The sequence below is a fragment of the Macaca thibetana genome, chromosome 20 (genome assembly GCF_024542745.1).
Source record: "Macaca thibetana thibetana isolate TM-01 chromosome 20, ASM2454274v1, whole genome shotgun sequence".
NCBI lineage: Eukaryota > Metazoa > Chordata > Mammalia > Primates > Cercopithecidae > Macaca > Macaca thibetana.
In genome coordinates this window covers 28,519,764-28,544,218 of record NC_065597.1, presented here as the reverse complement: position 1 = coordinate 28,544,218, position 24,455 = coordinate 28,519,764, and the positions used below count along the sequence as shown (strand labels likewise).

Sequence of the window (24,455 nt, the reverse complement as noted above, 5' to 3'; positions counted from 1 at the left end):
CAGCTCACTACAACTTCTGCCTCCCGGGTACAAGCCATGCTCGTGCCTCAGTCTCCTGAGTAGCAGGAAGTACAGATGTGCACCACCATGTCCGGCTAATTTTTGTATTTTTAGTAGAAACAGAGTTTTGCCATGTTGGCCAGGCTGGTCTCAAACTTCTGGCCTCAAGGGATCTGCCCGCCTCAGCCTCCCAAAGTGTTGGGATTACAGGCGTGAGCCACTGAGCCCAGTCTGGAGCGGGGAGGCATTTTTCAGCCTACCACACATACAAAGGGAAAAGCCTTCCAGGTTCTTGCTTCTCTGAGTCCAGCTCAGATGGCCACAGCAAGCCAGGCACTCGGTCAGCACCTCTTCCATCCGTCTAATGTTCACTGAGTGCCGGGCACTGTTCTGGGCACTGGGGACACAGGAGTGAAGAAACAGAGCACAGTCCCTGTCTTCATGGAGCTTTACAGGTACAAGCCGCTAAACAGCAATGCATGCAAGTGCAAAAATAAAGCCAGAGAGGAACGGGGTGTTTTTTGACTCAGTTTTTGACAGAGTGGTCAAGGTTGGTTGCTTTTGGATAAAGGAGGAGCCAGGAGCATGAGCTTGTGCAGACCTGGGAAGAGTGCTCCAGGGAAAGGGAACGGCAGGTGCAGAGGCCCTGAGGCTGGAGCCATGAGGCCTGTGAGGCAGGAGTGGGACACATGGTGCAGGGAGCAGGTTGAGCAGGAGGCCTGCAGGGGTCGCGGGGGAGCTCTAGGGTTCCAGGGGCAACTCTGACTTTCACACTTCATGGGTAGGAGCTGTGGGAGGGTTCCTACAAGGCCAAAACTACATGCACCTACACTTGGGAGGCTGCCTCCCTTAGAAGGCTGGGTTCCCCCTCCCTTCCAGTGTTTTCCAGTAGAGAGCCTCGGAAACAGCCCCGGTCTCTGCTGAGGTACCAAGCCCAGGGCCTGTTCTCTCACACACAGCTGCAGGCACAAAGCAAGGCTGCCATGTGTACCCCCGCCAAGGCGGGTGCATGCAGGCCACACCGACGCACACACACACACTCGACACACACACACACCCTGACACACACACACATGCTGGGGCCCCGGTCCTGGGCTGGGGGAAGCGGTGGGTGAGCCCGGGGGATGCTGGAGTGCAGCTCCATTAAGAATTTATCAGCCCAGAGGGAAGGAGTCTTTCGTGCTGGGCCTCACACAGTGGGGTCCTCGTGGCAGCAAAACTTTGCTTCTGGGAATAAAATGGAAATTCAGCCCCCGGAGTATAATGAAAAGCCGGCTCACAAAGCATTTTCTTTTTGAGCAGCTGAGCGGCCCCCTAATGATGGGAGAGCCGAGGGGCAGGCAGGGAGCCCTGGGGGCTCCAGGGCGGGTGCAACTGATGGTGGCGGCGTGGGGGTGCTTGGCCCCCCGGGCCCCACCTGCTCAGCGCTGCCTGGCCTAATAAAGCCTCTCTCTTTGGAGTCACATTCAATGCGGTTCCAACAGGGAGCCATACGTCACCAAATCCAGCAAAAATTTGTGCTAAATTGAATCAATCCATCTTGGAAATGGCTCTTGTCAGCTTCTGTCAGAGGAACCGTCTGCAGGGGACGAAGGGATCAGGACGTGGGGGCGGGGGGGGTCTCCTCTCCCTTCCAAACACCTCCAAGGTTCCCACAGTCTCTGACAGAGGTAAGGAAGAGACTCACACACACACATTTACCCTCACGAATGGGGCTCACGGCACGCAGTCAGGGAGCAGGCAGGCAGCCGAGGTGTGCCGTTAACAGCACACATGCCCCGCACCCAGCATGGCCAGTCTGCTCTTGTTCCCCACTCTGGCTTTCAGGACCAGCACACACCCTCAGATGGAGCCTCCTGGCCTCTCCATTCAATGTCACTCCACAGTCATCAGGCACTCGCAAAGCACCAGGCAAGCTGATGACAACAAGGGCCAGGGGTCGCTGGCCAAACGGAGCTCAGACCCTCCAGGTGGGTGACCAAGATGATGACCCCTTCGTACTTTGGAGCTGGCGGGGATGGCTCTGGCCTTGGTCTTGGCCTCCTCGTATCTGTACCTGGAGCTGGGGGCTCCTGAGATGAACAGGACACCAGATGGGAGCCAGCCACTCCCCCATTGTTCTGAGTTACGCTCAGGCAGCCTCTGAAGGCCCCAGCCCTGGTCCACCACCAACACTGATTTCCTATGGCCAGGACCCTTGCTACCACCACCAATAGCTGTCCTTGGCATGGATCCAACCCTTCCTGCCCCCTCGCTTCCATGTGCACCCACACATACCCACACGCCCATCATGGAGGCAGGCCACTTTCTCCGTCACACGATAATCCCGCTCTGCCCGGCCTTCCAGCCTTTGTCCGTGTCTTGCCCCTCACCAGCCAAGCCTTTCTTCTCTACAGAGGCTACCTGGATCCTTCCTCTTCCTCAGGTCCTGGTTCAAGTCCCTCCACCTGATGTTCCCACCTTTGCCCAGCCCTACCAGACATACCCACTGTGTCCCAGCCAGCCAGTCGCCAGTGACCAGCAGTGCCATTGTCCAGTGAACCACCTGTGCCCACCCAGTGCACATAAGCCGAGGGGGAAAGACCCCGACACACACATCTGTACATCCCCCAGGACCTGACACCAGGCTGGGCACACAGTTACAGACCTTTCTCCTGGAGGTAAAGTTCAAGGTAAAAGACAAAGCCTTATTAGCTTCCTGCTAATTTCAGTCTCTACAGAAAAACAGACCAGCACGGCAGCTTCCACCAGCATATCGAGCGCAAGGGGCAGTCTCCCCTCCGAGGCTGTGTCTGGGTAACTATTGCCACGTGTCCACGAGGCAGCTCGCCGAGGATGTTTTAAAGGCTGCGGGCCCTGCCCTGACACCCACCCAGGCCACAGCTGAGGGGACGGACAGCTGGAGGCCCAGGCTGAAGCTCAACCACCTCTCACCCCTCACAGACAGCCCCCCTGGCTCTCTACAAAGCCCTCCAGGGCGTGTGCTCCCTCTGGAGCTGCTGGCTTCTTCCCCGTCCAGTCCCAACTCACCTCTCGCCCCTGGTGGTGCGGAAACAGAGCAGGGGCTGGGTAGAAGCTACCTGCGTATGTCATTCTGGAACATCATCTGTTCCGAAAAATAAGGGAGGGAGGCCAGGCGCGGTGGCTCCTGCCTGTAATCCTAGCACTTTGGGAGGCAGAGGTGGGTGGATCACCTGAGGTCAGGAGTTGGAGACCAGGCTGGTCAACATGGTGAAACCCCGTCTCTACTAAAAATACAAAAATTAGCTGGGCATGGTGGTGCGTGTCTGTAATCTCAGCTACTCGGGAGGCTGAGACATGAGAATCACTTGAACCCCGAAGACGGACATTGCAGTGAGCCGAGATCGAGTCACTACACCCCAGCCTGAGCGACAGAGCAAGACTCCATCTCAAAAGAAAAAAAAGACAAGTGATGGACTTAGAAGTTGGGGCACTGGCCACCTCAGCCCCCATCCATCAGCAGGTGGCTTCTGGGGGCTGGGCACACCTGGGCACCCCTGGGGCAGGGGCCCATTACATGGTAAGCTCAGCCCATAGAAACACACAAGGTGTGTGCTCGCAACTTTTCTGATGAATATGACGCATCCATTTCAAATTGAAAAAGAGGGAAAATGACACCTATTATGGGCTGATTTGTGTCCTGCCAAAATTGGTATGCTGACATCCCAGCCCCCAGGCCTCAGAATGTGACTGCATTTGGAGACAGAGCCTTTGGAGAGGTGATTCAGGTCAAATGAGGTCACCTGGGTGTCATTAATCCAATAGGACTTGTGTCCCCATAAGAAGAGGAGGTGTGGACACAGACCCGCACCCAGAGGGAAGACGGCATTCACACGCCAAGGAGCGAGGCCCCAGAAGAAACCAATCCTGCTCACACCTTGACTTCAGGCTCCTGGCCTCCAGAACTGCGAGGGAATGGATTTCTGTGGTTCAAGCCAGTGTGTGGCATTTTGTCATGGCAGCCCCAACAGATGAATGCAGCACCCACTGGGTAAGGAGGAGTAACCCTGCCTGCGGTCCCGCATGGGTATCCCAGGCTTCCGGGCTGCCCTCCCCACCCCAGCACAGGGACCTGGGTGAGGCCAGAGGAAGAGAGGGACGACTGGGGTTTGGCCTTGTGAGGTCGCCTACCACAGCCCCCTGCTCAGTTTCCAAACCGGATACCACGTAAGCAGAATGCTGAGGACGGAGCTCTGCAGAGGGATTTACGAGCAGGCAGAGAAGACAAAAGCAATCTCGCTTGACACAAATCTAGATGAATACGTGGATAGGAAACCCACAGACTGGCAAATTAAAACGTGGTTCAGGGCCAGCGAGCATCGAGGACGCCCGTTGATGGATCTTCTCAGCCACACAGCCACGCCAACCAAATATGTCACCACCACACACTCCGGAGAAGCTGCAACCCCACACAGTTACCCCAGGAGGGAGGCAGAGTCACTGGTCGGCACACTGCAGGCTACCAAGGCTACGGACTCCAAGCTTGTGGGGTGGCGTGTGTGCAACTCTGGACCATGCCTTGGAAGGAGGGGGCTGTCGGGTCCTCCCTGGCTCAACAGGGGAGGGTGGCTGAGCGATTGCTGGCTTTGCTAGCACTGTCCCCTCACTAAGCTGTAAGGTTTGGGGGAACAAAGGCTTCATCTGCTATGATCACCTCCCCCAGCAGGTAGCAGGAGCTCACGGACTGGCTGATGAATGAATGAATGGCAGTGGCTGGCATAGGGCTAATCGATGTTAGCGACTCTTATGATTACAGCACCGCCCCCACCTCCCCAGGTTGAAATGCATTGAAAACACACCCGCTCTACGTACAAGAAAATACCCAACCCATGAAGGTACGCTTTCCGCTACCTGGGCCAACCTCCTCTTCCATCCTCAAAACACGTCTTCTGCACCAGCCACTCCAGAAGCTCCCCTGATCGCCAACAGGCCCCGCTCTTCTGGCTCCTTCTTCGCTTGTCTTGTCCCCTTTTCCTGGAATAACCCTTCTCTCCCTCCCTGGTGGACCCACCAGATCCCTCAGGGCCACGCCTGGACGCCGTCCATCAGCTGAGCCTTCCCCATGTGCCTGCTCCTCCCCACCCCCAAATAGAGCCGAGCTATCCATACGGTAGCCACATGTGGCTATTTATATTTAAATTATTGAAATAAAATCAAAGGAAAAATTTGGTTCCTGGGCCTCACGGACCACATTCCAAATGCTGGAGAACCATATGTGGCTGGCGGTGACCGTCAGGGACACACCAGACACAGGACATTGCTCCATGGATGCAGGAAGTTCTGCTGGCCGGAGCTACCACAGGAAGCTCTGCAGCGCAACTGCTCACAACAGCTGGTGTCTGCAGGTCAGCTCCCCGGTTGGACTCACTGTGGAGTCCCTCTTGGAACCCGGCATTCAGGAGGCACTCCAAACTTGCACACAAACTGGAGATGTTTAGGGCAGCACCAGGTCTTTTTTTTTTTGGAGACAGGGTATCCCCCAGGCTGGAGTGCAGTGGTGCAGTCACAGCTCACTACAGCCTTGACCTCCCAGGCTCAGGTGATTCTCCTGCCTCAGCTTCCCAAGTAGCTTGCACCACGAGGCTCAGCTAGTTTACTTTTATGTTTTATAGAGACGGGGTCTCCCTATGTTGCCCAAGCCGGTCTTGAACTCCTGGCCTCAGCCTCCCAACGTGCTGGGGTTGCAGGTGTGAGTTACTGCACCCGGCCTACTTTTTGTTCTTAATTCCAGGGAGGCAGAGTTTCCAGAAGATTCTGTGATCATGATCACAATCATGTGTTAGGGGTGTCTATACACACCAGACCCCGAGCATGTGCCCCCCCAACACTCCCACCTTTGCCCTGTAATGTCCTATTTCACAGCGATGGACACTGATGCCCACACAGGTGGCAGAGCTGGCACTGGAATGGTGGGTCTGACACCACAGCGGCACCTTAAAATCATGCTCCCAGGGCCTGGGCTCCATTTTGAATTCTTTGTAAGATCAGCTAAGGACCATCCTCTGTGACCCTCCCCAGTTCCCAGGCAGAGTGACAGGCACCGTCACAGGCCCAGGAGCACTCGCTGTGACTGATGTGGGCATGTGTGGAGGGCCTCCTGGGTAGGACTCCCAGGCTCATGAGAGGTTGGGGCTGGAAGTGGCCTCAGGTGCCCCTGGTCGCGTGGCAGGCCCTGAAAGGTGAGGGAAAGGCCTCAGGTGACATGAACGTCGGCAGATGCAGAAGCTCATCACCCCATCACCCTGCTCTCGGGGCGCCCCCCACCCACAGCACCATCCTCCCCTGGGCGCCAGAGAGTCCATCCCTAGGCACACGAGCCACCCACAGCACCATCCTCCCCTGGGCGTCAGAGAGTCCATCCCTAGGCACACGAGCCACCCACAGCACCATCCTCCCCTGGGCGTCAGAGAGTCCATCCCTAGGCACATGAGCCACCCACAGCACCATCCTCCCCTGGGTGCCAGAGAGTCCATCCCGAAGCACACGAGCCACCCACAGCACCATCCTCCCCTGGGCGTCAGAAAGTCCATCCCGAAGCACACGACAGGGCCAGGCCCAACATTCAACAAACCAGGATCCAAAGCCGAGAAGGAGAAGGCAAATTCGGCCTGGGTGAGGGATGGGAGTGCTGGGTCACGTGGGGCTGTGTGTGCGTGCACATGTGTGTGCACACGTGATGATGACGAGGAGAATGGTTGGGAACAGAAGGAACTCTTGATGCAGTGACTTCACCATCATAACTTCCTTTCAGGCCTTCACCTTCCTATAAATTCTTCATGCACCACAAGCAAGGCCGAGGATGATGCTTACAGAGAGGGCAGAGCCAAGGCCAGAGCCACCGCCTGGAGCACCCCCTATCCGTCCTAGCTCTGTACCCCCTAGTTCTGGGACATTAAAAATCCCCAGATGGTTTAAGCCAATCTGAGTCAAGGTTTTCTGTAACCTGTAGCCCCAGATATCCTGACAAATACATTTACTTAATATGTATCTAAATTGGCTCACTTGCCAGTTTTTTCTTTTTTATTTAAATTTCTTATTTGTATTTAAAAATTGTTTTCTTTCATCTCTTTATTTCCCAATTCTAACTATGTGGCAATCACTCACTATTTAACCCAACTGTCCCTGAGCCCAGACTCCGAAGACTCGTGGGTTTCACGCTAACTGTATGCTACCTGGAAGCACCTTAAAACAGCCATGGGGTGGCTGGTGAGTCAGAAGACACGCATGTGTGTGCCCCTGTGACCTCTCTGTGGGCTGCAGCTGTCATCACACCCAGCTCTGGAAAGCCAGACCTCTGGGTCTCAGAAGACCTTTCCAGAACAGGGCTCCACAATTTGGCCTCTAAAGCGTGTGGCCCACAGCACGGGTCCAAACCCACCTGCTCACAACAGGCTTTGCAAACACTCCAGTGCTCACCTTACATCGTGGGCTTTGGGGGCAGCCCTCAGGGAGGGTTCACACCCACCCTCCTCAGCCCACCTCCCCAAGATGCCTTTGCGGAGTGGGGTACCTCTTCCACCTGACCTCTCGTCATGCATGGGGTCCTGTAGAGTACTACCAGCTGGCAGGGATCAGCAGTAAACACGGGCCTGGAAGAGAGGTGTGGGCGGCACCGTGGGAGGCAGAGGGTGGGTGGCGGATGGTGCTTTTCTGCAGGGTCAGCAGCCCGGGCTCCAGCGACCACCGCCACACCTGACCCTCCCTCCTAATGAAGGGAGCAAGAAGGATGACCATCTATCTTCTGCACTGCCGCTCCTAATTAAGCGCCGGCGAATTCCCCAGCCTGGCTGCTTTCTGTCCCCGGCATAATATGTTATTTACCTGCAGCTAATGGGTTCACGGGTGATGATAGTCTTGTATCAAATGACGGCCGCTTGGCTTCTGACAGTTTTAAAGACCAGTCTCGGGGACACTACAGTTTCTAATTACAGGGTCTGTCATCGGCGAGGTTTGCTTCGACACTGCCTCCTTCTCCCTCGGGTGACACTTCTGTCCAGATAGGAAATTTAAGTTCAGCCCCGACAGTTAAGGTTAAAAATACTGCTTGGTACGAGGCAAGAGATCATAATTTGGGTCGCTGCCGTGTTTAATTAATTGGACTGCGGCAATCAGAGCTCCATGGGCCGTAATTACCGGCAGGGCCAGAGGCCCCGCTCCCCTCGCCGTGTCTCACAGCTGTAATTTTGCAGAGGCTCTGACCTGGCTCAGAGCAAGAGGCCCCGGAGTTCTCTCAAGGCCGAGGTCCTTCATTAGGAGGCCATGATTTGTGAGGAGGAGGAGGAGGAGAAGCGGCAGCTGAGGGCAGGTGGAGGCTGGGGAGCTAAGGCAGGAGGGACTGCACCTGCCCACGCCCTTCCCACCTGGGGGCTGCCTCTCCACCAGGTCATTCTGGCAGCTGACCCTCCCTGAGACACCCATGCAGTGACCCCTAGATGCTAGGGAAAGTCACAGGGAATGAAAATCCTGGCTTCTGTGTCTCACTTAACCCCTCGAGGGGCCCCACCCACTCTGGCCTCCTGCTGTTCTACCAATGGGCTTGGTGAGCTCAGACCTCAGGGCCTTGACACGGGCCATGCCCTCTGCCCGGGACACCCCTCAATGTCAACATGGTTTCCTGCCACTCTCTTTGCTCAAATACAAGCTCAGCGTGGCCTCCTCATGGGGCCTTTCCCAGCCTTCTTACCCTCATCGCCCTCCAGCCGTGGACCCTGCCTGTCTCCTCCGATAATCCTCCTCCCACCGTGCATTCTGTCTTCCGTGAGGACCCAGGCCCGGCCTCCTAGAAAAGGCAGCTCTTTTTGACCCCCCTGCCTGCTCCAGGTCCCCCAGGGCCACTGCTGCTCTCCAGTCCAGGTTGACCTTGCTCAAGTTTCAGAGAATCCCTGGAGAAGCCAGAGTCAATGCAGTCCTTCCCGGCTCCACGGACACCAAGATGGCCCTGCCCAGCTCGCTCCTTGATCTTGACCCCAGGCTGCCCTGCAGGTTGGGGGTGTGCTTCCTCTGACCCTGTAGGGTTCCTTCTCCAGCTTCTTTTAGCTCATGATCTTGAGAGCAGAGGCCTTGCAGCCATCATGGCAGACACAGGCCAAGAACTTGGACCACCAGGTGGAGGCCGTGGCTCAGGCCTGGCCCAGGGCCGGTCGAATTCGGGAAGGCCCGTTGCCCTCAGAATCTGGCTCCGCGGCCGCAGGGTACGCTGGTAATAGTGGGAACTTTGGAACCAGACTGCTCCCTGCTGAGCCTCAGTTTCCCCATTGGTAAAATGCGAGGAGTCCTGCTTCCTCCCTCCTGAGAGCTATCCTGAGCAGACGAGCTGACAGTGCTCAGGGCGGCACACGCAGGGCCATGAAGCTGTGCTACCCACGGCACTACCCACAGCACAGGCTGACCTCCCAGGGAAGCTGCCAGGATCGAACTCCACTGTGCACATTCAGGTCCTACAACCCCACCACGAGGCGTCACCAAGGCTCTCTCGGGACTCAGCCCATTCGGCCCCTCTGGCTGCCCCAAGCTCGGCCGGGCAGGTCCATCCCACCTCACTCAACCTCCAGCTGCCTTCCCTCGGGCTCAGTGCCTGCAGCCAGCACAGCCCCTTCCCACGGACCCCCACTGAGTGCCCCTGCCACCCACTCCCCTCCCCCCGGGATCTTCCTGCCAGAGAGGGCTCTCGGTGGGCGCCCAGCTCCCCTGCCCAGCCTCCCGTGGGGAGAGCAGCCCCTCCAACCCCACCCCCCACAAAATATTCTTACATGACAGCTCTGCCAGGGCCTGATAGAAATTCAGAAATAAAATTATTCGTGTGAAGGAGATCTAGTCTGCAAGTGTTGGAGAATGAGGGGAGGAGGCAGGGCCCTGTCGGGGGTGGGTTCCCATTCTAAACCCACACAGCCAAGGGGCAGCATCTGTGGGCGGCAGCCTGACCTGGGCGGTTCTCACCCAAAAGGGGATGTTGTGGGCTGAACTGGTACCTCCAAAAGATATGCTGAAGTCTTGGCAAGGCACGGTGGCTCATGCCTGTAATCCTAGCGCTTTGGGAGGCCGAGGTGGGAGGATTGCCAAGGCCAGGAGTTCAAGACCAGCCTGGGCAACACAGCGAAACCTAGTCTCTGCAAAAATTTTTAAAAAATTAGCCAGGCATGGTAGCACATGCCTGTAGTCTCAGCTATTTAGGAGGCTGAGGCGGGAGATCGCTTGAACCCAGTAGTTTGAAGCTGCAGTGAGCTATGATTTGCATCACTGTACTCCAGCCTGGGTGACACAGCAAGACTCCATCTTTAAAAAAAAAAAAAAAAAAAAAAAAAAAAAGGTGAAGTCCTAATCCCAGAACCGTGTGTGTGATCTTATTTGGAAACAGGATCTTTGCAGATATTAGTTAAGAAGAGGCCACACTGGAGTAGGGTGGGCCTTTAATCCCAAGACTAGAGTCTCTACAAGAAGAGGAAAAGGGACTCAGACACACACAGGGAAGACAGCCACGTGCTGACAGAGGCAGAGACTGTCAGGAAGCTGGAGGGCGAAGAAGGATCCTCCCCTGGGGCCTTCAGACGGAGCATGGCTCTGCAGACACCTCGATCTGGGACTTCGGGCCTTTACAACATAAGAGAATACATTTCTGTTGATTTTAAGCGCCCCCTGCCCCCCACCCCCCGGTTTTGGTACTTTGTGTCTGCAGCCACGGGACACTGAGGGGGGGAGGGGGTGACATGGAGGAGGAAGGGTAACATGGAGGAGGAGGGGGCAGAGCGGCTGGCCGATGCCCTGGCACACCCCACTCGGGTGCCCTCTGCAGCGTGCCCAAATCCATCACTGCCACGACGTGCCCCTCCTCCCAGACCCTTGGTTCCCATGGAGCTCAGGGACCCAGAGGGTGGGGGACAAATGCACCTGTTTATTAGGAATCGAAGGCTGGGCTGTGCACATCTCAGTGGAGAGCTGCTTTTGAAGTGCCGAGTGATTTATTTTAGCCAATTACTGGTGCACTTCCCCTTCCCCAAGACCACACGTAATTGATTGAAACCTATTGAAAACAAATTAGCCAGCACCAGGATGCAAAGATCTGTTTATCACTTCTCTGGAGGTTTGCAGGAAATCCACGTGAACTACAACACACATTCCCATTTGTTTTTCCCTTCCCCAGAAGGACAGGAGGAGAAAAAAGAACAAATCTTTTCCAGACCTTTTCCAGAGGTGCAGGCCTCGCTCTGCACCTGGCAGCCTGTTATTTTCTAGCTCTTGCAATACTGGGGATGATATGGAGGGGGCCCTAATATTCCACGGTACTAACACCACTGGTCTGTGGTGGGGTGTTTAGGGTGGTCCCATGATTTTACTGCAGAAACAAACATCTGCATACCCCCATTTGTGTGTCTGTTTGCTATGACTTGCTTTCTTACAATAAATTCCCCAGCATGGGATTTCTGGAATCCAAATGAAGGAAACATCTCCACGCGTCTTACTTCGACTTTTGCCTTTTTTGCTTTTCTGAAACGGTTTTTCCCATGCACACGATGCTTGGGCTGCAACAGTCTGTCCATTTCACCACAACAGTGCCAGCAACAGATGTTATCGTTTTATGTTTGGAGGCTGACCTAGCAGGTATAAAATGGTACCGGAGGGTGGGTTGAAATTGTACCTTTTACATAAAATTTTAAAAATTATTTTTAATTGCAGTAAAATGCACATAAAATTTTCCATCTTTGCCATCTCAAAGCGCACAGTTCTGGGATACTAAGTACATTCACACTGAGGTGTTTTCTTAAAGATAACTTTCCTGCCTTCTCTGTGACAGCTGGCAGGCGCCCTCTCGCTGATGCCCATCTGGGTTGTCCTTCATGCCGCAGATCCTATGAACTTCACTGCGCCCAGGTCTTGGCCTCAGAAGCCACTCCCAGGAGTGTCCCAAGTCCTGGAGTCCTACTCATGCTCAGGGGACACCAAGGAGCTTCCTCCTCTGCTCAGAACCTGCAGTCTCTCTCCTGTGCATTTCCCATTTGGCCTCCGCTCCTCCTGGAAAAAGCCCTGCCTTCCACCAAATGCAGGTCACATGGTGGCCCCAGCCTTGCCCGTCTCCCCATTCTGGCATCAAGCTTCCAATTGCTGGAGCTGGCATTTTCTCTCCCTGGTCTGTGCGATGCCTCTCACTGCCTGTGAGCCCAGGCCAGGTGCAGGTTGCTCTAACCACAGTGGCCCTGCCACTCTGCAGGGGGCAGGGTGGCCAGGCCAGACAGCTGTTCCTTCAACTGGAGCCCAAGTGAGGCCTGCCTGTGCCACCCCTGGCCAGCTGCACCACTGCCCAAGTCGAAAAAAGTGAAAGCTCCCAGGCCCTGGGGGACCTCAGCCCTCTCTCCTGCTGTCACAGCCACCACTGTGTGCCGACGTGTGTATACACGTGTGAGTGTGGTGGTTGTCTAGGTTGTATGTGTGCATGTGTGGATGTGTGTGGTATGTACATATATACACACGTGTGTGTTTATACATATGTATGGTATGCATGTGGGTGTATGCGTGAGTCTATACGCATGGATGTCTGTGTACATGCATGTATCTCTGTGTATGTTTGTGTCGGTATGCATGGTGTCTGTCCATGTGTGTACATGTCTATGCATGTATATGTACATCCGTATGCATGGGTATCTGTGTGTCCATGTGTGTGTCTGTGTGTCTAGATGTATGTGCATGTGCGTACATGTCTATGTGTGTATATGTTCATCTGTATGTGTGGGTATCTGTGTGTCCGTGTGTGTCTGTATGTCTGTGCACGTGTATGTCTGTGTATGTATCTGTGCATGTGTGTTGGGGGGTGGGGAAGGGGACGCACTGAGGACACCCCAGCAGTTCAGTGCCGTGCAAGGATGAGCACAGGCTGGGAGGACCCCAGGAGAGGAACCGCAGCTTGCAGAGCAAACGGGGGGTGCGTACTGTGCTTCTCTCCTCCCGCCAGTTCCACTCTCCTTCATCAGCCAGCACGGCCCTGCCCACACGCCCCTCTGGGGCCAGATCCAGGCACCCACCTCGCTCCCACCCCAGTGAGGCGTGGTGCTCCTGCACGGCACACAGGCACGGTGGTCAGGGCATGAGGTCCCTAGGTCACCTGCTTCCCCACCTCCCAGCTGTCAGACTTCTGGTAAAAGCAACGTTAGCTCCCCAGGCGTCGGTTTCCCATCTGTAAAAAGAGGATAACAAGGATGCCACCCTCGCAGGGAGACTGTGGGGACTAACAGGGTTGCCACGTCAGGTGCTGAGATGGTGCTGGCTCTGGGCTGGGGGTGCAGAAGTGCAGCCCACCCCACCCCGGGTTCCCCAGTCCCAGACCTTGAAGCAAGCGCTGGTTGTGTTCCCCAAGAAGATGTGTCCATGTCTCAGTCCCAGGCCCACACACAGGACATTATGTAGAGACAGGGTCTTCGTAGATGTAACAAAGGTGTAAGTTCGCGCCACACCACACTGCCGTGCAGACGTGGGAGGCCTGGTCCTCTTCAGCAGGTTGCTGTGAGGTCACAGTTCGGAGAAAAATAGGCTCCCATTAGAAACAATGACCAAAAATAAGAGTGGGGTGCGTTTCAGGGAACCATGACTCTGTGCCGGGCACTGGGCTGGAGAATTTACGCGCATGATCTTGTTTATCCCAACCATCCCGTGGGCCCCTGGAGAGCTCTACAGCCCCGTTCTACAGATGAAGAAACTGAGGCACAGGGCTGAAGCCTCTCACTCCAGGTCCCACATGTGCTGGGATCCGAGAGTTCCTGCTGCCACAAGAGTCCCAATGTAAAACACAGGAGGCAAAGAAGGAGGTCTAACACCAGAGGTGTGCCCACCCGCTCCACCCTCAGGAGACCCAGCAGCTTCAATGGGACCAGAAAGGCCAAGACCAGGGTCAGGCGTGGCAGCTCACGCCTGTAATCCTAGCACTTTGGAAGGCTGAGGCAGGCGGATCACCCAAGGTCAGGAGTTCAAGACCAGCCTGGCCAACATGGCGAAACCCTGTTTCTACTAAAAATACAAAACTTAGCCGGGCGTGGTGGCGCACGCCTGTGATCCCAGCTACTCAAGAGACTGAGGCAGGAGAATTGCTTGAACCTGGGAGGCGGAGACTGCAGTGAGCCGAGATCGAGCCATTGCACTCCAGCCTGGATGATAGAGTGAGACTCAATCTCAAGAAAAAAGAAAAAGACCCAGACCAAAAGGGGGGACGTGGAAACCCTCCTGCCACAGGGGCTACCCTGGGCCCCAAACTGGCCAGTGACAGCAGGTGAGGGGCACTTTACAGCCCTGCCTGTCCTGGGTCCCTGGCGACAGCATCTCTTTGCTGCTGCCCCTCCCTCTCCCGCCCCCCTGACCATCACTCGCGGCCTCCAAGGAACTCGGCTCAAATCAGGTTCTGAATCTTCCCTAACACTCTATCTGTATGTCATGACAGCATGGTCCCAGCTCCCTGCAAAGAAGTCAGCTTCTCCCGAATTCCACTTCTGCCCTCAGCCTGTAAAAGCTGCCCAGCGGTGAATGGGTTGGCCCCCCTGCCCACAGCTGGCCTGGTTGCCACTCTGCAGACATGCCCCACCGAGGCCACCCAGGCTGCCCGCCTCCCCAGCACCCTTTGCTGGTCTCCCAGGCGCAGTAGTGGTTCCCTCTCTGGAAGCTTCTACTCAGTGCTTATCGCTCTGCTCTCTGTGAATCTTGTTTCCGGCACTGTCGGGTCCCAGTGGCGCTCGGCGTCAGCCGTGCAAACACCATCACTCACGTAGCATAAACCTGTTGTAACCATCCCGGCCAGGCCCGCGAGGGGCGGCCCATCGCTCATCCCTGACGACAGCCTTGGAGGCACGGGGTGGTGGGAGATGGATGGTTCTGGGAATTGCCATTGGCTGCAAAGTGGGCACCTCTCACCTCTGGGGAGCAGGGTCAAGTCACTGTCACCGCAGGCTCGGGCCCTGGGGAAATGAAGCCGGAGACCCTGCTCCTTGCTGTGCCCCCACAGAGAGTGCTTGGATGGATTCTGCACCTGGATCCAGCTCTGGCTTGCAGAACAACTGATTCCCCAGGCTCCCTGTGATGCTCTGAGGCAGGTCCCCCCGGGACTTTTGACAAATGAGGAGTCTGAGACCGAGGGACGCTCGATGAATTATCCCAGGTCTCCAGGCTCTGGCATCCTTTCTGTCAGGACAAGCTGCTCTGGCAGGCCTCAAACTCAGCCTCCCCTCCTCCAGCCTCCAGGAGGCCTTGATTAGGCCTTAACTGCCCTTGCAGGGGTTTAAAACGTTCCCAGCATGGCTGGGTATGGTGGCTCACCCCTGTAATCCCAGCACTTTGGGAGGCTGAGGCAGGCGGATCTCCTAAGTCGGGAGTTCGAGACCAGCCTGACCAACAGAGAGAAACCCCGTCTCTACTAAAAATACAAAACTAGCCAGGCATGGTAGTGCATGCCTGTAATCCCAGCTACTCGGGAGGCTGAGGCAGGAGAATTGCTTGAACCCGGGAGGCGGAGGTGGAGAATCACTTGAACCCAGGAGGTGGAGGTTGTGGTGAGCCGAGATCACGCCATTGCACTCCAGCCTGGGCAACAAGAACGAGACTCTGTCTCAAAAAAAAAAAAAAAAAAAGCCAGCTGTGGTGGTCCACATCTGTAGTCCCAGCTACTTGGGAGTTCCTCACTTGAGCTCAGGAGTTCAAAACCAGCCTGGGCAGTATAAGTGAGACCTTGTCTCTACAAAAAGAAAAAAAAAAATTAGCCAGACATGGTAGTATATGCCTGTAGTCCCAGCTACCTTGGGAGGCTGACGTGGGAGGATCGCTTGAGCCCAGGAGTTTGAGGCTGCAGTCACGACACCACTGCACACCTTCCTGGGTGATAAGGTAAGACCCTGTCTCAAAACAAACAACAAAAAAAGTCTGTGCATTAGTTCCCTAAAGCTGCCACAGAGCTTATCCCGAACAGAGGGGCTTATAACAACAGAGGCACATTCTCTCCCAGTTCCGGAGGCCACGAGTCTGAAATCGAGGCATCAGCAGGGCCGTGCTCCCTCTGCAGGCTCTAGGGGAGGACTTTTCCCCACGCCCCCCAGCTTCTGGTGGCTTCTGGTGGCTCCTGGTGTCCTTTGGCTTGCAGCCGCTTCACTACATTCTCTTCCTCTGGCCTTGCATGTCTTCATGTAGGGACCCCAGTCATGCTGGACTTGGGACCCACCCTATTCCAAAATGACCTTATCCTTAGCAACTAATAACATCTGCAAATATCCCATTTCCAAATAAGGTCACTTTTTTTTTTTTTCTTCCCGAGACAGGGTCTCACTCTGCTGCCCAGGATGGAGTTCAGTGGTGCAACCCCAGCTCACTGCAGCCTCCACCTCCCGGGCTCAAGTGATCCTTCCACCTCAGCCTCCCGGAAGCTGGGACTACAGGCATGCCCCACTACACCCAGCTAATTTTTTGTATTTTTGTAGAGATTGGGTTTTGCCATGTTGCCCAAACTGGTCTCAAACTCCTGGACTCAAACAATCCTCCTTCCTTGGCCTCCCACAGTGCTGGGACTGCAGGTATCAGCAACTATACCTGGCCCAAATAAGGTCCCATTCTGAGATTCTGCGTGGATGTGAATTTGGGGGTGCTCTATTCAACCTACTGTAGACTCGGATGCTGGAAGCTGGAAGGGGCTTTACGGCTCACCAAGGGTGCCCCCCTCTTCTTCTGATAAGGAAGCCACGCCCAGAAGGGGGAGGTGCCTCCGTGGCAGTCCCCACACAGAAAGGAGGCGGCGGGCCCTGTCCCCTGCCCCGCCTGCACCGACCCCTGCTGCCTGAAAATAGGTGGGCCGTGGAAAGGTCGACCACTGGGCACAGGGGCAGAGCCTTACTTACTTACAGTCCATCCCGGCCCAGGAATTTCTAGGTCAGGCCAGTAGCCTTCTTATGGGCTGTGATCATGCTGGACTGTTTCCAGCACTAAATTATTTAACACGCGGCTATTCTAGTGTTTTCTGCCCTTCGGGAGGAGGGTAGAAAGGGAGAGAAAAGCTCAGGATGGCTAGGCCCGTTCCCCAAGAGCCAAGGTTGGGGTAACTGAAAGCACTGACCCCAAGTCAAATTAGTTTGGAAGACCCTGCCCATAACGTTTTCTGAGGCAGAGGGTGGCACGGGGCGAGGAGGGAGCACTGGAGTGGGAGTCCTGGCCTGTGGTTCGGTACTGGCTACATGAGCCATGCTAGGTTGTCAGGCCACCGACAAAGGCTGACACTGTCTTGGTGGGTTTGAAGCTCAGATGAAAACATGCTGGGAACATTTTATTTATTTATTTATTTGTATATTTATTTATTTATGTTTTATTTTATTTGAGACAGAGTCTCCCTGTGTCGCGCCCAGGCTGGAGTGCAGTGGCAGGATCTCAGCTCACTGCAGCCTCTGCCTCCTGGGTTCAAGCAATTCTTGTGCCTCTCAAGAAGCTGGGAGTACAGGTGTAGCTACCACTTCCAGCTAATTTTTTTAAAAAAATTTTTAGCCGGCCACAGCTGGCTGATGTTATAATTTTTTGTAAAGATGGGGTCTGCCTCTGTTGGCCATGCTCGAGCACAGCAGTGTGATCACAGTTGACTGCAGCCTCCAACTCCTGGACTCAAGCAATCCTCCTGCCTTGGCCTCCCAAATAGAGGACTACAGATGTGCACCACCATGCCCAGCTAATATTATTTTAATTGGTTATAGAAATGGGGTCTCGGCCGGGCGCGGTGGCTCAAGCCTGTAATCCCAGCACTTTGGGAGGCCGAGGCGGGCGGATCACGAGGTCAGGAGATCGAGACCATCCTGGCTGACACGGTGAAACCCCGTCTCTACTAAAAAATACAAAAAACTAGCCGGGCGAGGTGGCGGGCGCCTGTAGTCCCAGCTACTGGGGAGGCTGAGGCAGGAGAATGGCGTGAACCCGGGAGGCGGAGCTTGCAGTGAGCTGAGATCCGGCCACTGCACTCCAGCCTGGGCGACAGAGCGAGACTCCGTCTCAAAAAAAAAGGGGTCTCACTGTATCACTCAGGCTGGTCTTGAACTCTTAGCTTCAAGCAATCCCCCCGCCTCAGCTAATACAAAGTCTTAAACCTCAAGCCAGGTGCAATGGAAATTTGCCACAGCAAAGTTCTGCCTGGGGCCTCTGCATCGCCCCTCCCTGGAGAACACAGAGCTCGCCGGCTCCCTTCCTCCACGCCTCTGCTCCAACATGCCCCCACCAGCCTCCGCTGTCCCCCACTGGCACCAGCCCTGTGGCTCCGTACCCTGCCCTGGCTCTGAGCTCTCTTAGTGTGCCTACCCACAGACCGGTCACATACTCTCAGGACGTTTATTGCCATCCCCAACACACACACAGAATATAAGCTCCTCCAGGGCAGGGGCGTCTACCTCTGTCCCCGCTCTGTCCCCTGCTCCAGGCTCACAGCAGATGCTGAGTAAATACTCCTAGGAGGGACACATGTGATCTGAGCCCAGCACCACTCCAGACAGACTCAGGAGGGAACAGAAAGGCACTGTGAGGGTCATGCGTCAGAATCCCCCAGGGACGGCTCCCTCTGGGAAGGAAGAGGCCTGGCTGTGTGTCGTCTCTGCTAGGCAGTGTGGCTACTCAAGGACGCTGAATCTGGAAACTACCTGTGTTCAAATCCAACCTCTGCCACTTCGGAGCTGCGGAGCCTCAGGCAAACTGTGGAGCCTCTCTGGGCCCGAGTCCTCCGTCTGTAAAGTGGTGATACGAAAGTACCTCCCCTCATTGAACTCTTGTGGATACTAAACAAGTGAACGTGAGTGAGGCCCTCAGAACAGGGGCTGGTATTTCGTGAGCACCAGGTAAGCATTTACTGCTGTTGCCATCATTGCTGGAATTCCGGGGAAAGAATTCCTAAGAAAGTTAAGAGTGCGGCAAAGGGGAGGGGATTCGATTTGAGAGGGGGACTCAAACGGGGATGGGGCCTGCTGGCGGGGGACAGAATTTGAGTCCCTGAACTGCTGGAGATGGAACCCCAAAAACCTCAGCACAGGCCGACAGGGGCGGCTCCCGGCCAGCGCAGCCGCCGGCAGCCTCTAGTCTATTTATAGATCAAACACGCTCGCCATCAAGGTCCCTGTGTCCCCGCCAAAAAGCTGGTTCTGACAAGCAGGAAAAGCAAGTCAACCAGAGGCTCCAGCCAAGCTTGTCTGGCACCCGCTGCCTCGGAGGGGCAGGCGTGGCCAGTGGTAGCCAGCTCTCCAGGCCTGGCTGCCCGTGTCCAGGGGTCAGCTTCCCAGCACCTCAGTGGTGATGGTGGTGCCCAGGTAAGCAGAAAGATGCCCCAGCCCACGGGGTGCTCAGAGCAGCCCCAAGACCCAGGCAGCGACAGGGACAGGCAGGCAGAAGGCACCTCCTGTCCACATGAATACAGCCATGTGGTATCAACACAGGCCACAGTTACCCCCGGCCGACCTCGCGAGAGGCGCTGTGTCTCCCAAGAAAGGGGCCCCTCCAGGCTGCATGCAGCCAGGCCCAGTGTCACCCCCACTCTGCCCCTCTCCTCATCAGACTGTGGTGCTGAGACGCGGCTTTCAGGCTCCCAGGAGGGCTCGGGGAACCAGATGCCCCTTCCTGAAAGGAGACCAGGCTCTGTCACTTTTCTTGCCTCCTCCACCATCGGGTCCGACTCCTCAGGCGGGCCACGACCCCGCCGGAGCCCAAGCTCCTTCCAGCTGCCACACGGGTCTTCTCACCCTCCTCGCCCACAGGCCAGGCCTCCCTGCGCCCCAGCACCCCTGCCAGAGGGCAGCTTCTGGGCTCACACCCTGGCCCCCCAAATCATCCTGCACATATCACCTTCTCATGAAGCCCCTCCCAACCCACTGTCTTCTAAAACCACCACCCAGCCCCCTAGAACACCCCACATCTTCCAACATCCCACCTCTCCCGTTCCTATAGGGAGCTTCCTGTCTGTCTCCAAGGGCAGGGACTGTTCCCCGTGGCTCCGGGGCACCCCAGGTGCTGACAGGTGCTCAGTGAACACTGGGTGAAGAAACAGATAGATCCTGGGTCCCTTCTCCTGGCCCCAGGTGGCACCCAGACACCTGAATTGAGGCCTGATGCTGCGTGAACACAACAGTGCCTGCTAGCGGCTCCGGGCTGAGCTGCAGTTGAGAATGCTTGAAAGCGCTTTCCAGCTGCTCAGGTGCTGCCCCTGTGACGGGGCATGGAGAGCCCAGCTGCACCCCTCCCCCTGCACCTGCAGGACCTACCTCAAGGAGGGCTTTGGGGTACCCTGGCGGCCAGAGGCAGGGGGAGAGAACGGGGTGTGGAGTCCAGCCCCTCGGTGGGGAGGCTCCTGGGGCCGCTAATGGCTCTACCCCCATCCAGCAGACTTGGCCAGCATTAATTTGACCATATATACACACGCTAATCAGCTGTAACCGTGGCACCCAGCTCAATTCAAATTGATTTACTGAGCCTGGAAATGGATACAAATGAGATTAAAGGCTTTTTATTTTACATAGGTTCTCTATAAAATGATTTAAATCAATTGCCTGGCAGGCCCCACGCTATTGCCGCACAGAGCCGTCCTCTTCTATTGATGGATACGGTGCTCCGAGCCAGGGCTGGAGGCACGGTGCTCTCTGTCCCCGCCCTGGGATCACAGTCGGGGCAGCCACAGCATCCACTCGCGGTTGGCCGCCTCCACACGGGGTGCCTCTCTGCGGTGACCGGGCACCTTCTTGGGGGCAGCAGGAGCTAGCGGGTCAGGGGCTGGCCTAGGAGCCAGGTGGGTTGGCCGTGGTGACAGCCTACTGCACCATCGTTCCTTCTGGCCACGATGCCCTGGGCCTGGGAGGTCAAGTTCAGGATCTAGACCTGTGAGGGGGGTGCGGGAATTGGCGCTTCTGCGGACATCACCTGCTCTACCCTGCTGCTCCTTTTACACATGAGGAGACCAAGGCCCAGGGGTTTGTACCAGGGTATCAGAATCAGGGACAGACAGCTCCTGGGCCACCCATGGCAACCATGAAGGCCCCACCTGCCCACATGAGCGCCTAATGGCTCCAGTTGATTTATAAAACATTATCTCCTCCAGTGAACACAGAAAACACGAGGTGCTCCCGGGCCCCTCAGCCTGGGGGGGAGCTCAGCATGGAGCCCCCAACATGTAGGGTGCTACCCAACATCCAGCACAAGGGAGGCCGGAGCAGCAGCCAGCAGACCAAGGAGGGTCTCTGCCACCACCCCCATCTGTATGTCTCCAGGAGCCACCATAACACAGGACTGCAAACAGCATCGCTAAAGCCACAGAACTTTCTTCTCTCTCAGTTCTGGAGCCCAGAAGTCGGAAGTCCAGGGGTGGGCAGGGCTGCACCCCCTCAGAAGGCTCTAAGGGAGGTCCTTCCTGCCTCATTCCAGCTCCCGGTGGGTGTGGGTGCTCCGTGGCTGTGGCTGCCACGCTACACTCTCGCCTGTCTTCACGTGGCCTTTCCGGCCTATCTCTCCTCTTCTCCTAAGAACTACCAATCAGGCCGGGCGTGGTGGCTCAAGCCTGTAATCCCAGCACTTTGGGAGGCCGAGGCGGGCGGATCACGAGGTCAGGAGATCGAGACCATCCTGGCTGACACGGTGAAACCCCGTCTCTACTAAAAAATACAAAAAACTAGCCGGGCGAGGTGGCGGGCGCCTGTAGTCCCAGCTACTGGGGAGGCTGAGGCAGGAGAATGGCGTGAACCCGGGAGGCGGAGCTTGCAGTGAGCTGAGATCCGGCCACTGCACTCCAGCCTGGGCGGCAGAGCGAGACTCTGTCTCAAAAGAAAAAAAAAAAAAGAACTACCAATCAGGCTGGATTTAGGGCCCACCCTAGTCCCATGTGACCTAATCTCAGCTCGATGACACCTGCAAAAACCCAGTTTCCAAATAGGGTCACGTTTGAGGTTCTGGGCAGACATGACGTTTGGGGGGACACTATATTCACCCCAGTTCAGACGGGGTCTGAGTCAGCACACTGGGGTTCCGCTAGGAAGAGCTCATCCTCCTGTGAAGGAGGCGTGGGCCGTGTAGCAACTTCACCAATGAAGCACGGCTTGTGGGGCGGGGGCTGCGGGGCAGACACAGCAGGGTGGGGGCTGTGGGGTAGGCGCCGTGCGGCAGGCACTGAGGGGTGGGTGCTGTGGGGCGGGGGCTGTGGGGCCGGCGCTGCGGGGTGGGCACTGGCTGTGTGCCTGGGTCCGACGGCTGCACAGTCTCTGCTCCTTGGAGGGGCAATGTGCCCCCGCCTGTCTCTGCTTGAGAGCTTCTGCAGCGGTTCTGAGAACTGCAGAGGCAGACGGTGCTGGAGCCATGTACCACCTGGTAACTAGGCAGACCCCCAGCCCCCAGTGCCCACTGACAGGCAGGGGCCACTAGCCTCTTGCATCTTGGTGGCAGAGACCGTGCTCAGAAAACCCCACTGGCCAGGCTCAAAAGCCCATCCAGGATGGGGAGGGCTGGCTGGGGGCAGGGAGAGGGTCTCTGACTCCAGACCTGAGCTGTCCAGTAGAATAGCCACAGGTGATGATTTCAATTCAAAGTTGAGCTAATAAACATGAGATAAAATTACAGTTCCATTCCTGCGTTGCCCAGGCTGTGGGTAGTTCGTTGCTAGCACATGGGACATTGCTGATGCGGATACTTTCCAGCATGACAGAAAGGTCTGCGGAGGGCGGCTCTGGACCTGCTTTTCCTGGCGTAATTTGTACCATGTCGCCCACGGAACAAAAAAGAATCAATGCAAATACTAACAATTTAAAAATGAAAGGCCAGGGCTGTTGATGGCCCTTCACCCCAAATCTGACCCCTGGGCAGCTGTTAGAATTGGGTGTCTCCTGCTGTTTCACCTTCCCTCTCTGGCCACACTGTCCAGGAAATCACCCACCTCTGATTCCCCTGGTCCCCAGCCTGAGGCCCTTGCCTAATTCTCTGGTGTGCTCAAGCTTCTCCCAGAGGCAGCTCAAGGTCCTCCTTCAGTCTCCATCACTCTGTCCTCTGCTCTCCACCTCACAAACTCCTGCACATCCTTCAAAACCCAAGTCCAACTTTATGACCTCCGGAAAGACTGTTCCTGCGGCACCTTGAACTTCCTCTCTTGTGGCTCTTTTCACTGAGAACCTGAGTCCCTGGTGTGCCTGCCCTTCTCTGTCTGGAGTTTCTAGAGCTTAGCCACGCAGACAGCCCCATAGGCTGTAATGCACTAGCTGTGCGAATAAATAAATGTGTGACAACCACGGACGGGAACCAGGTCCCATCCTTTGTTTGTACTCTGAGCATACTCCGAAGCACACAGTAGGAGCTTAATAAACGGAGGGAGGCAGACAAGCTGAATTAAGTGGAGAAAAGACTGCAAGAGGATGAGGATGCTAGATAGGGACACTGAAAAGCTGAAAGGACCAGTAAGAAGATGAAGCAGGCAGGGCCCATGTCAGCTGGGAGGAAGGAGCGGCCCTCCAGAAGCCAACGCCATCACTCGGGTTTTCCTCCACCTCCTTCCTGGCTGCAGAGGGAAGCGTGGTCCTGCAAGGTCACAGCGAGGATGACCACAGACTCCAGGACATTCCCCCAGGCTCCCCTTGTCTGGTCCTGCTAGGAGTCTCGATGGCCAGGCAGTGGGGCTGCCGCTGCTCTGCAGAGCCCAGAGGAGTGATGAGTGGCACTGGGGTATAGCCCTAGAGGTGCGAAAGGCATTGGTGATGGATGGGTCACCCTTGCCCCAAACCACGCTTTGTGAGGCCAGGAGCCACGGCCTCGAGGGACCACCAACCGAGGCGGAAAGGGCATGTAAACCATGCAAGGTCACACAGATGCCTGCCTTGAGCTCCACCATTCTGGAGTGAGCAGTGGCCTGGACAGCCCATCTCCTTCCCCCACCACCCCCCATTTCCCGAAGGCACAGCCTGGGCCCCAAGCCCCCAGCTTCCTGCTTCTATTCTGGGGTCACCATCAAGGTTGTATCGTGGGGTGATTCCCATCCTGGACTTGGGGACCTGGATTTGAGGGCCCGGCTCTGCCGTTCCCAGCTGTGTGACCTGGGTGGGTCACCAAGCCTCTCTGTTCCTGTTTCCCATCTATAACACAGATAGAAATAAGGGGAATAATGTGGTCACTGTGGGCTCACATTTGCCTGGCTCATAATGAGGCCTCAGTGTTTATGAAATTCGCCTGCCCAGGTGCAAACACAGACCACACGAGGGTTCTCAGGCCCTCGACATGCCCGTCACAGCCGGGAAGACTCTACAGACCCCAGAGCTCAGCTCTGCAAAGACTGAGCTCTAAAACACTCCTCTGTATCCACGGGAGGTAGCTTGCCACGTGACAGGAGGAGCCGCAAGGCTGTGAGTGCAAGGCAGACTCAGTCATTTCTGTAAATGCAGAATTTTTCCTGGGGGGCAAGGAGGTGACACCCAGTGAGGTGCTATTTGTATCCATGTCCACTT

General features: G+C 56.1%; 2 protein-coding genes across 7 annotated transcripts in view; both read right to left on the bottom strand.

Moving 5' to 3' along the window:
• The window catches only part of GSE1 (Gse1 coiled-coil protein), a 504,030-nt gene that overhangs the window by 164,107 nt on the left and 315,468 nt on the right, over positions 1–24,455 (bottom strand). The window lies entirely within an intron of this gene.
• Positions 1–24,455, bottom strand: part of LOC126944333 (cytochrome c oxidase subunit 4 isoform 1, mitochondrial) — a 327,288-nt gene that overhangs the window by 295,879 nt on the left and 6,954 nt on the right. Inside the window, exon 1 of one of the 2 annotated variants that reach the window (XM_050773754.1) lies at positions 10,664–10,840. The exons of the other annotated variant lie outside the window; for it this stretch is intronic. Coding sequence (XP_050629711.1) covers positions 10,664–10,825 — 162 coding nt within the window. The 5' untranslated portion in view covers positions 10,826–10,840. Of the gene's footprint in view, positions 1–10,663; positions 10,841–24,455 lie in introns of those variants that run through there. 2 annotated transcript variants of the gene reach the window in all.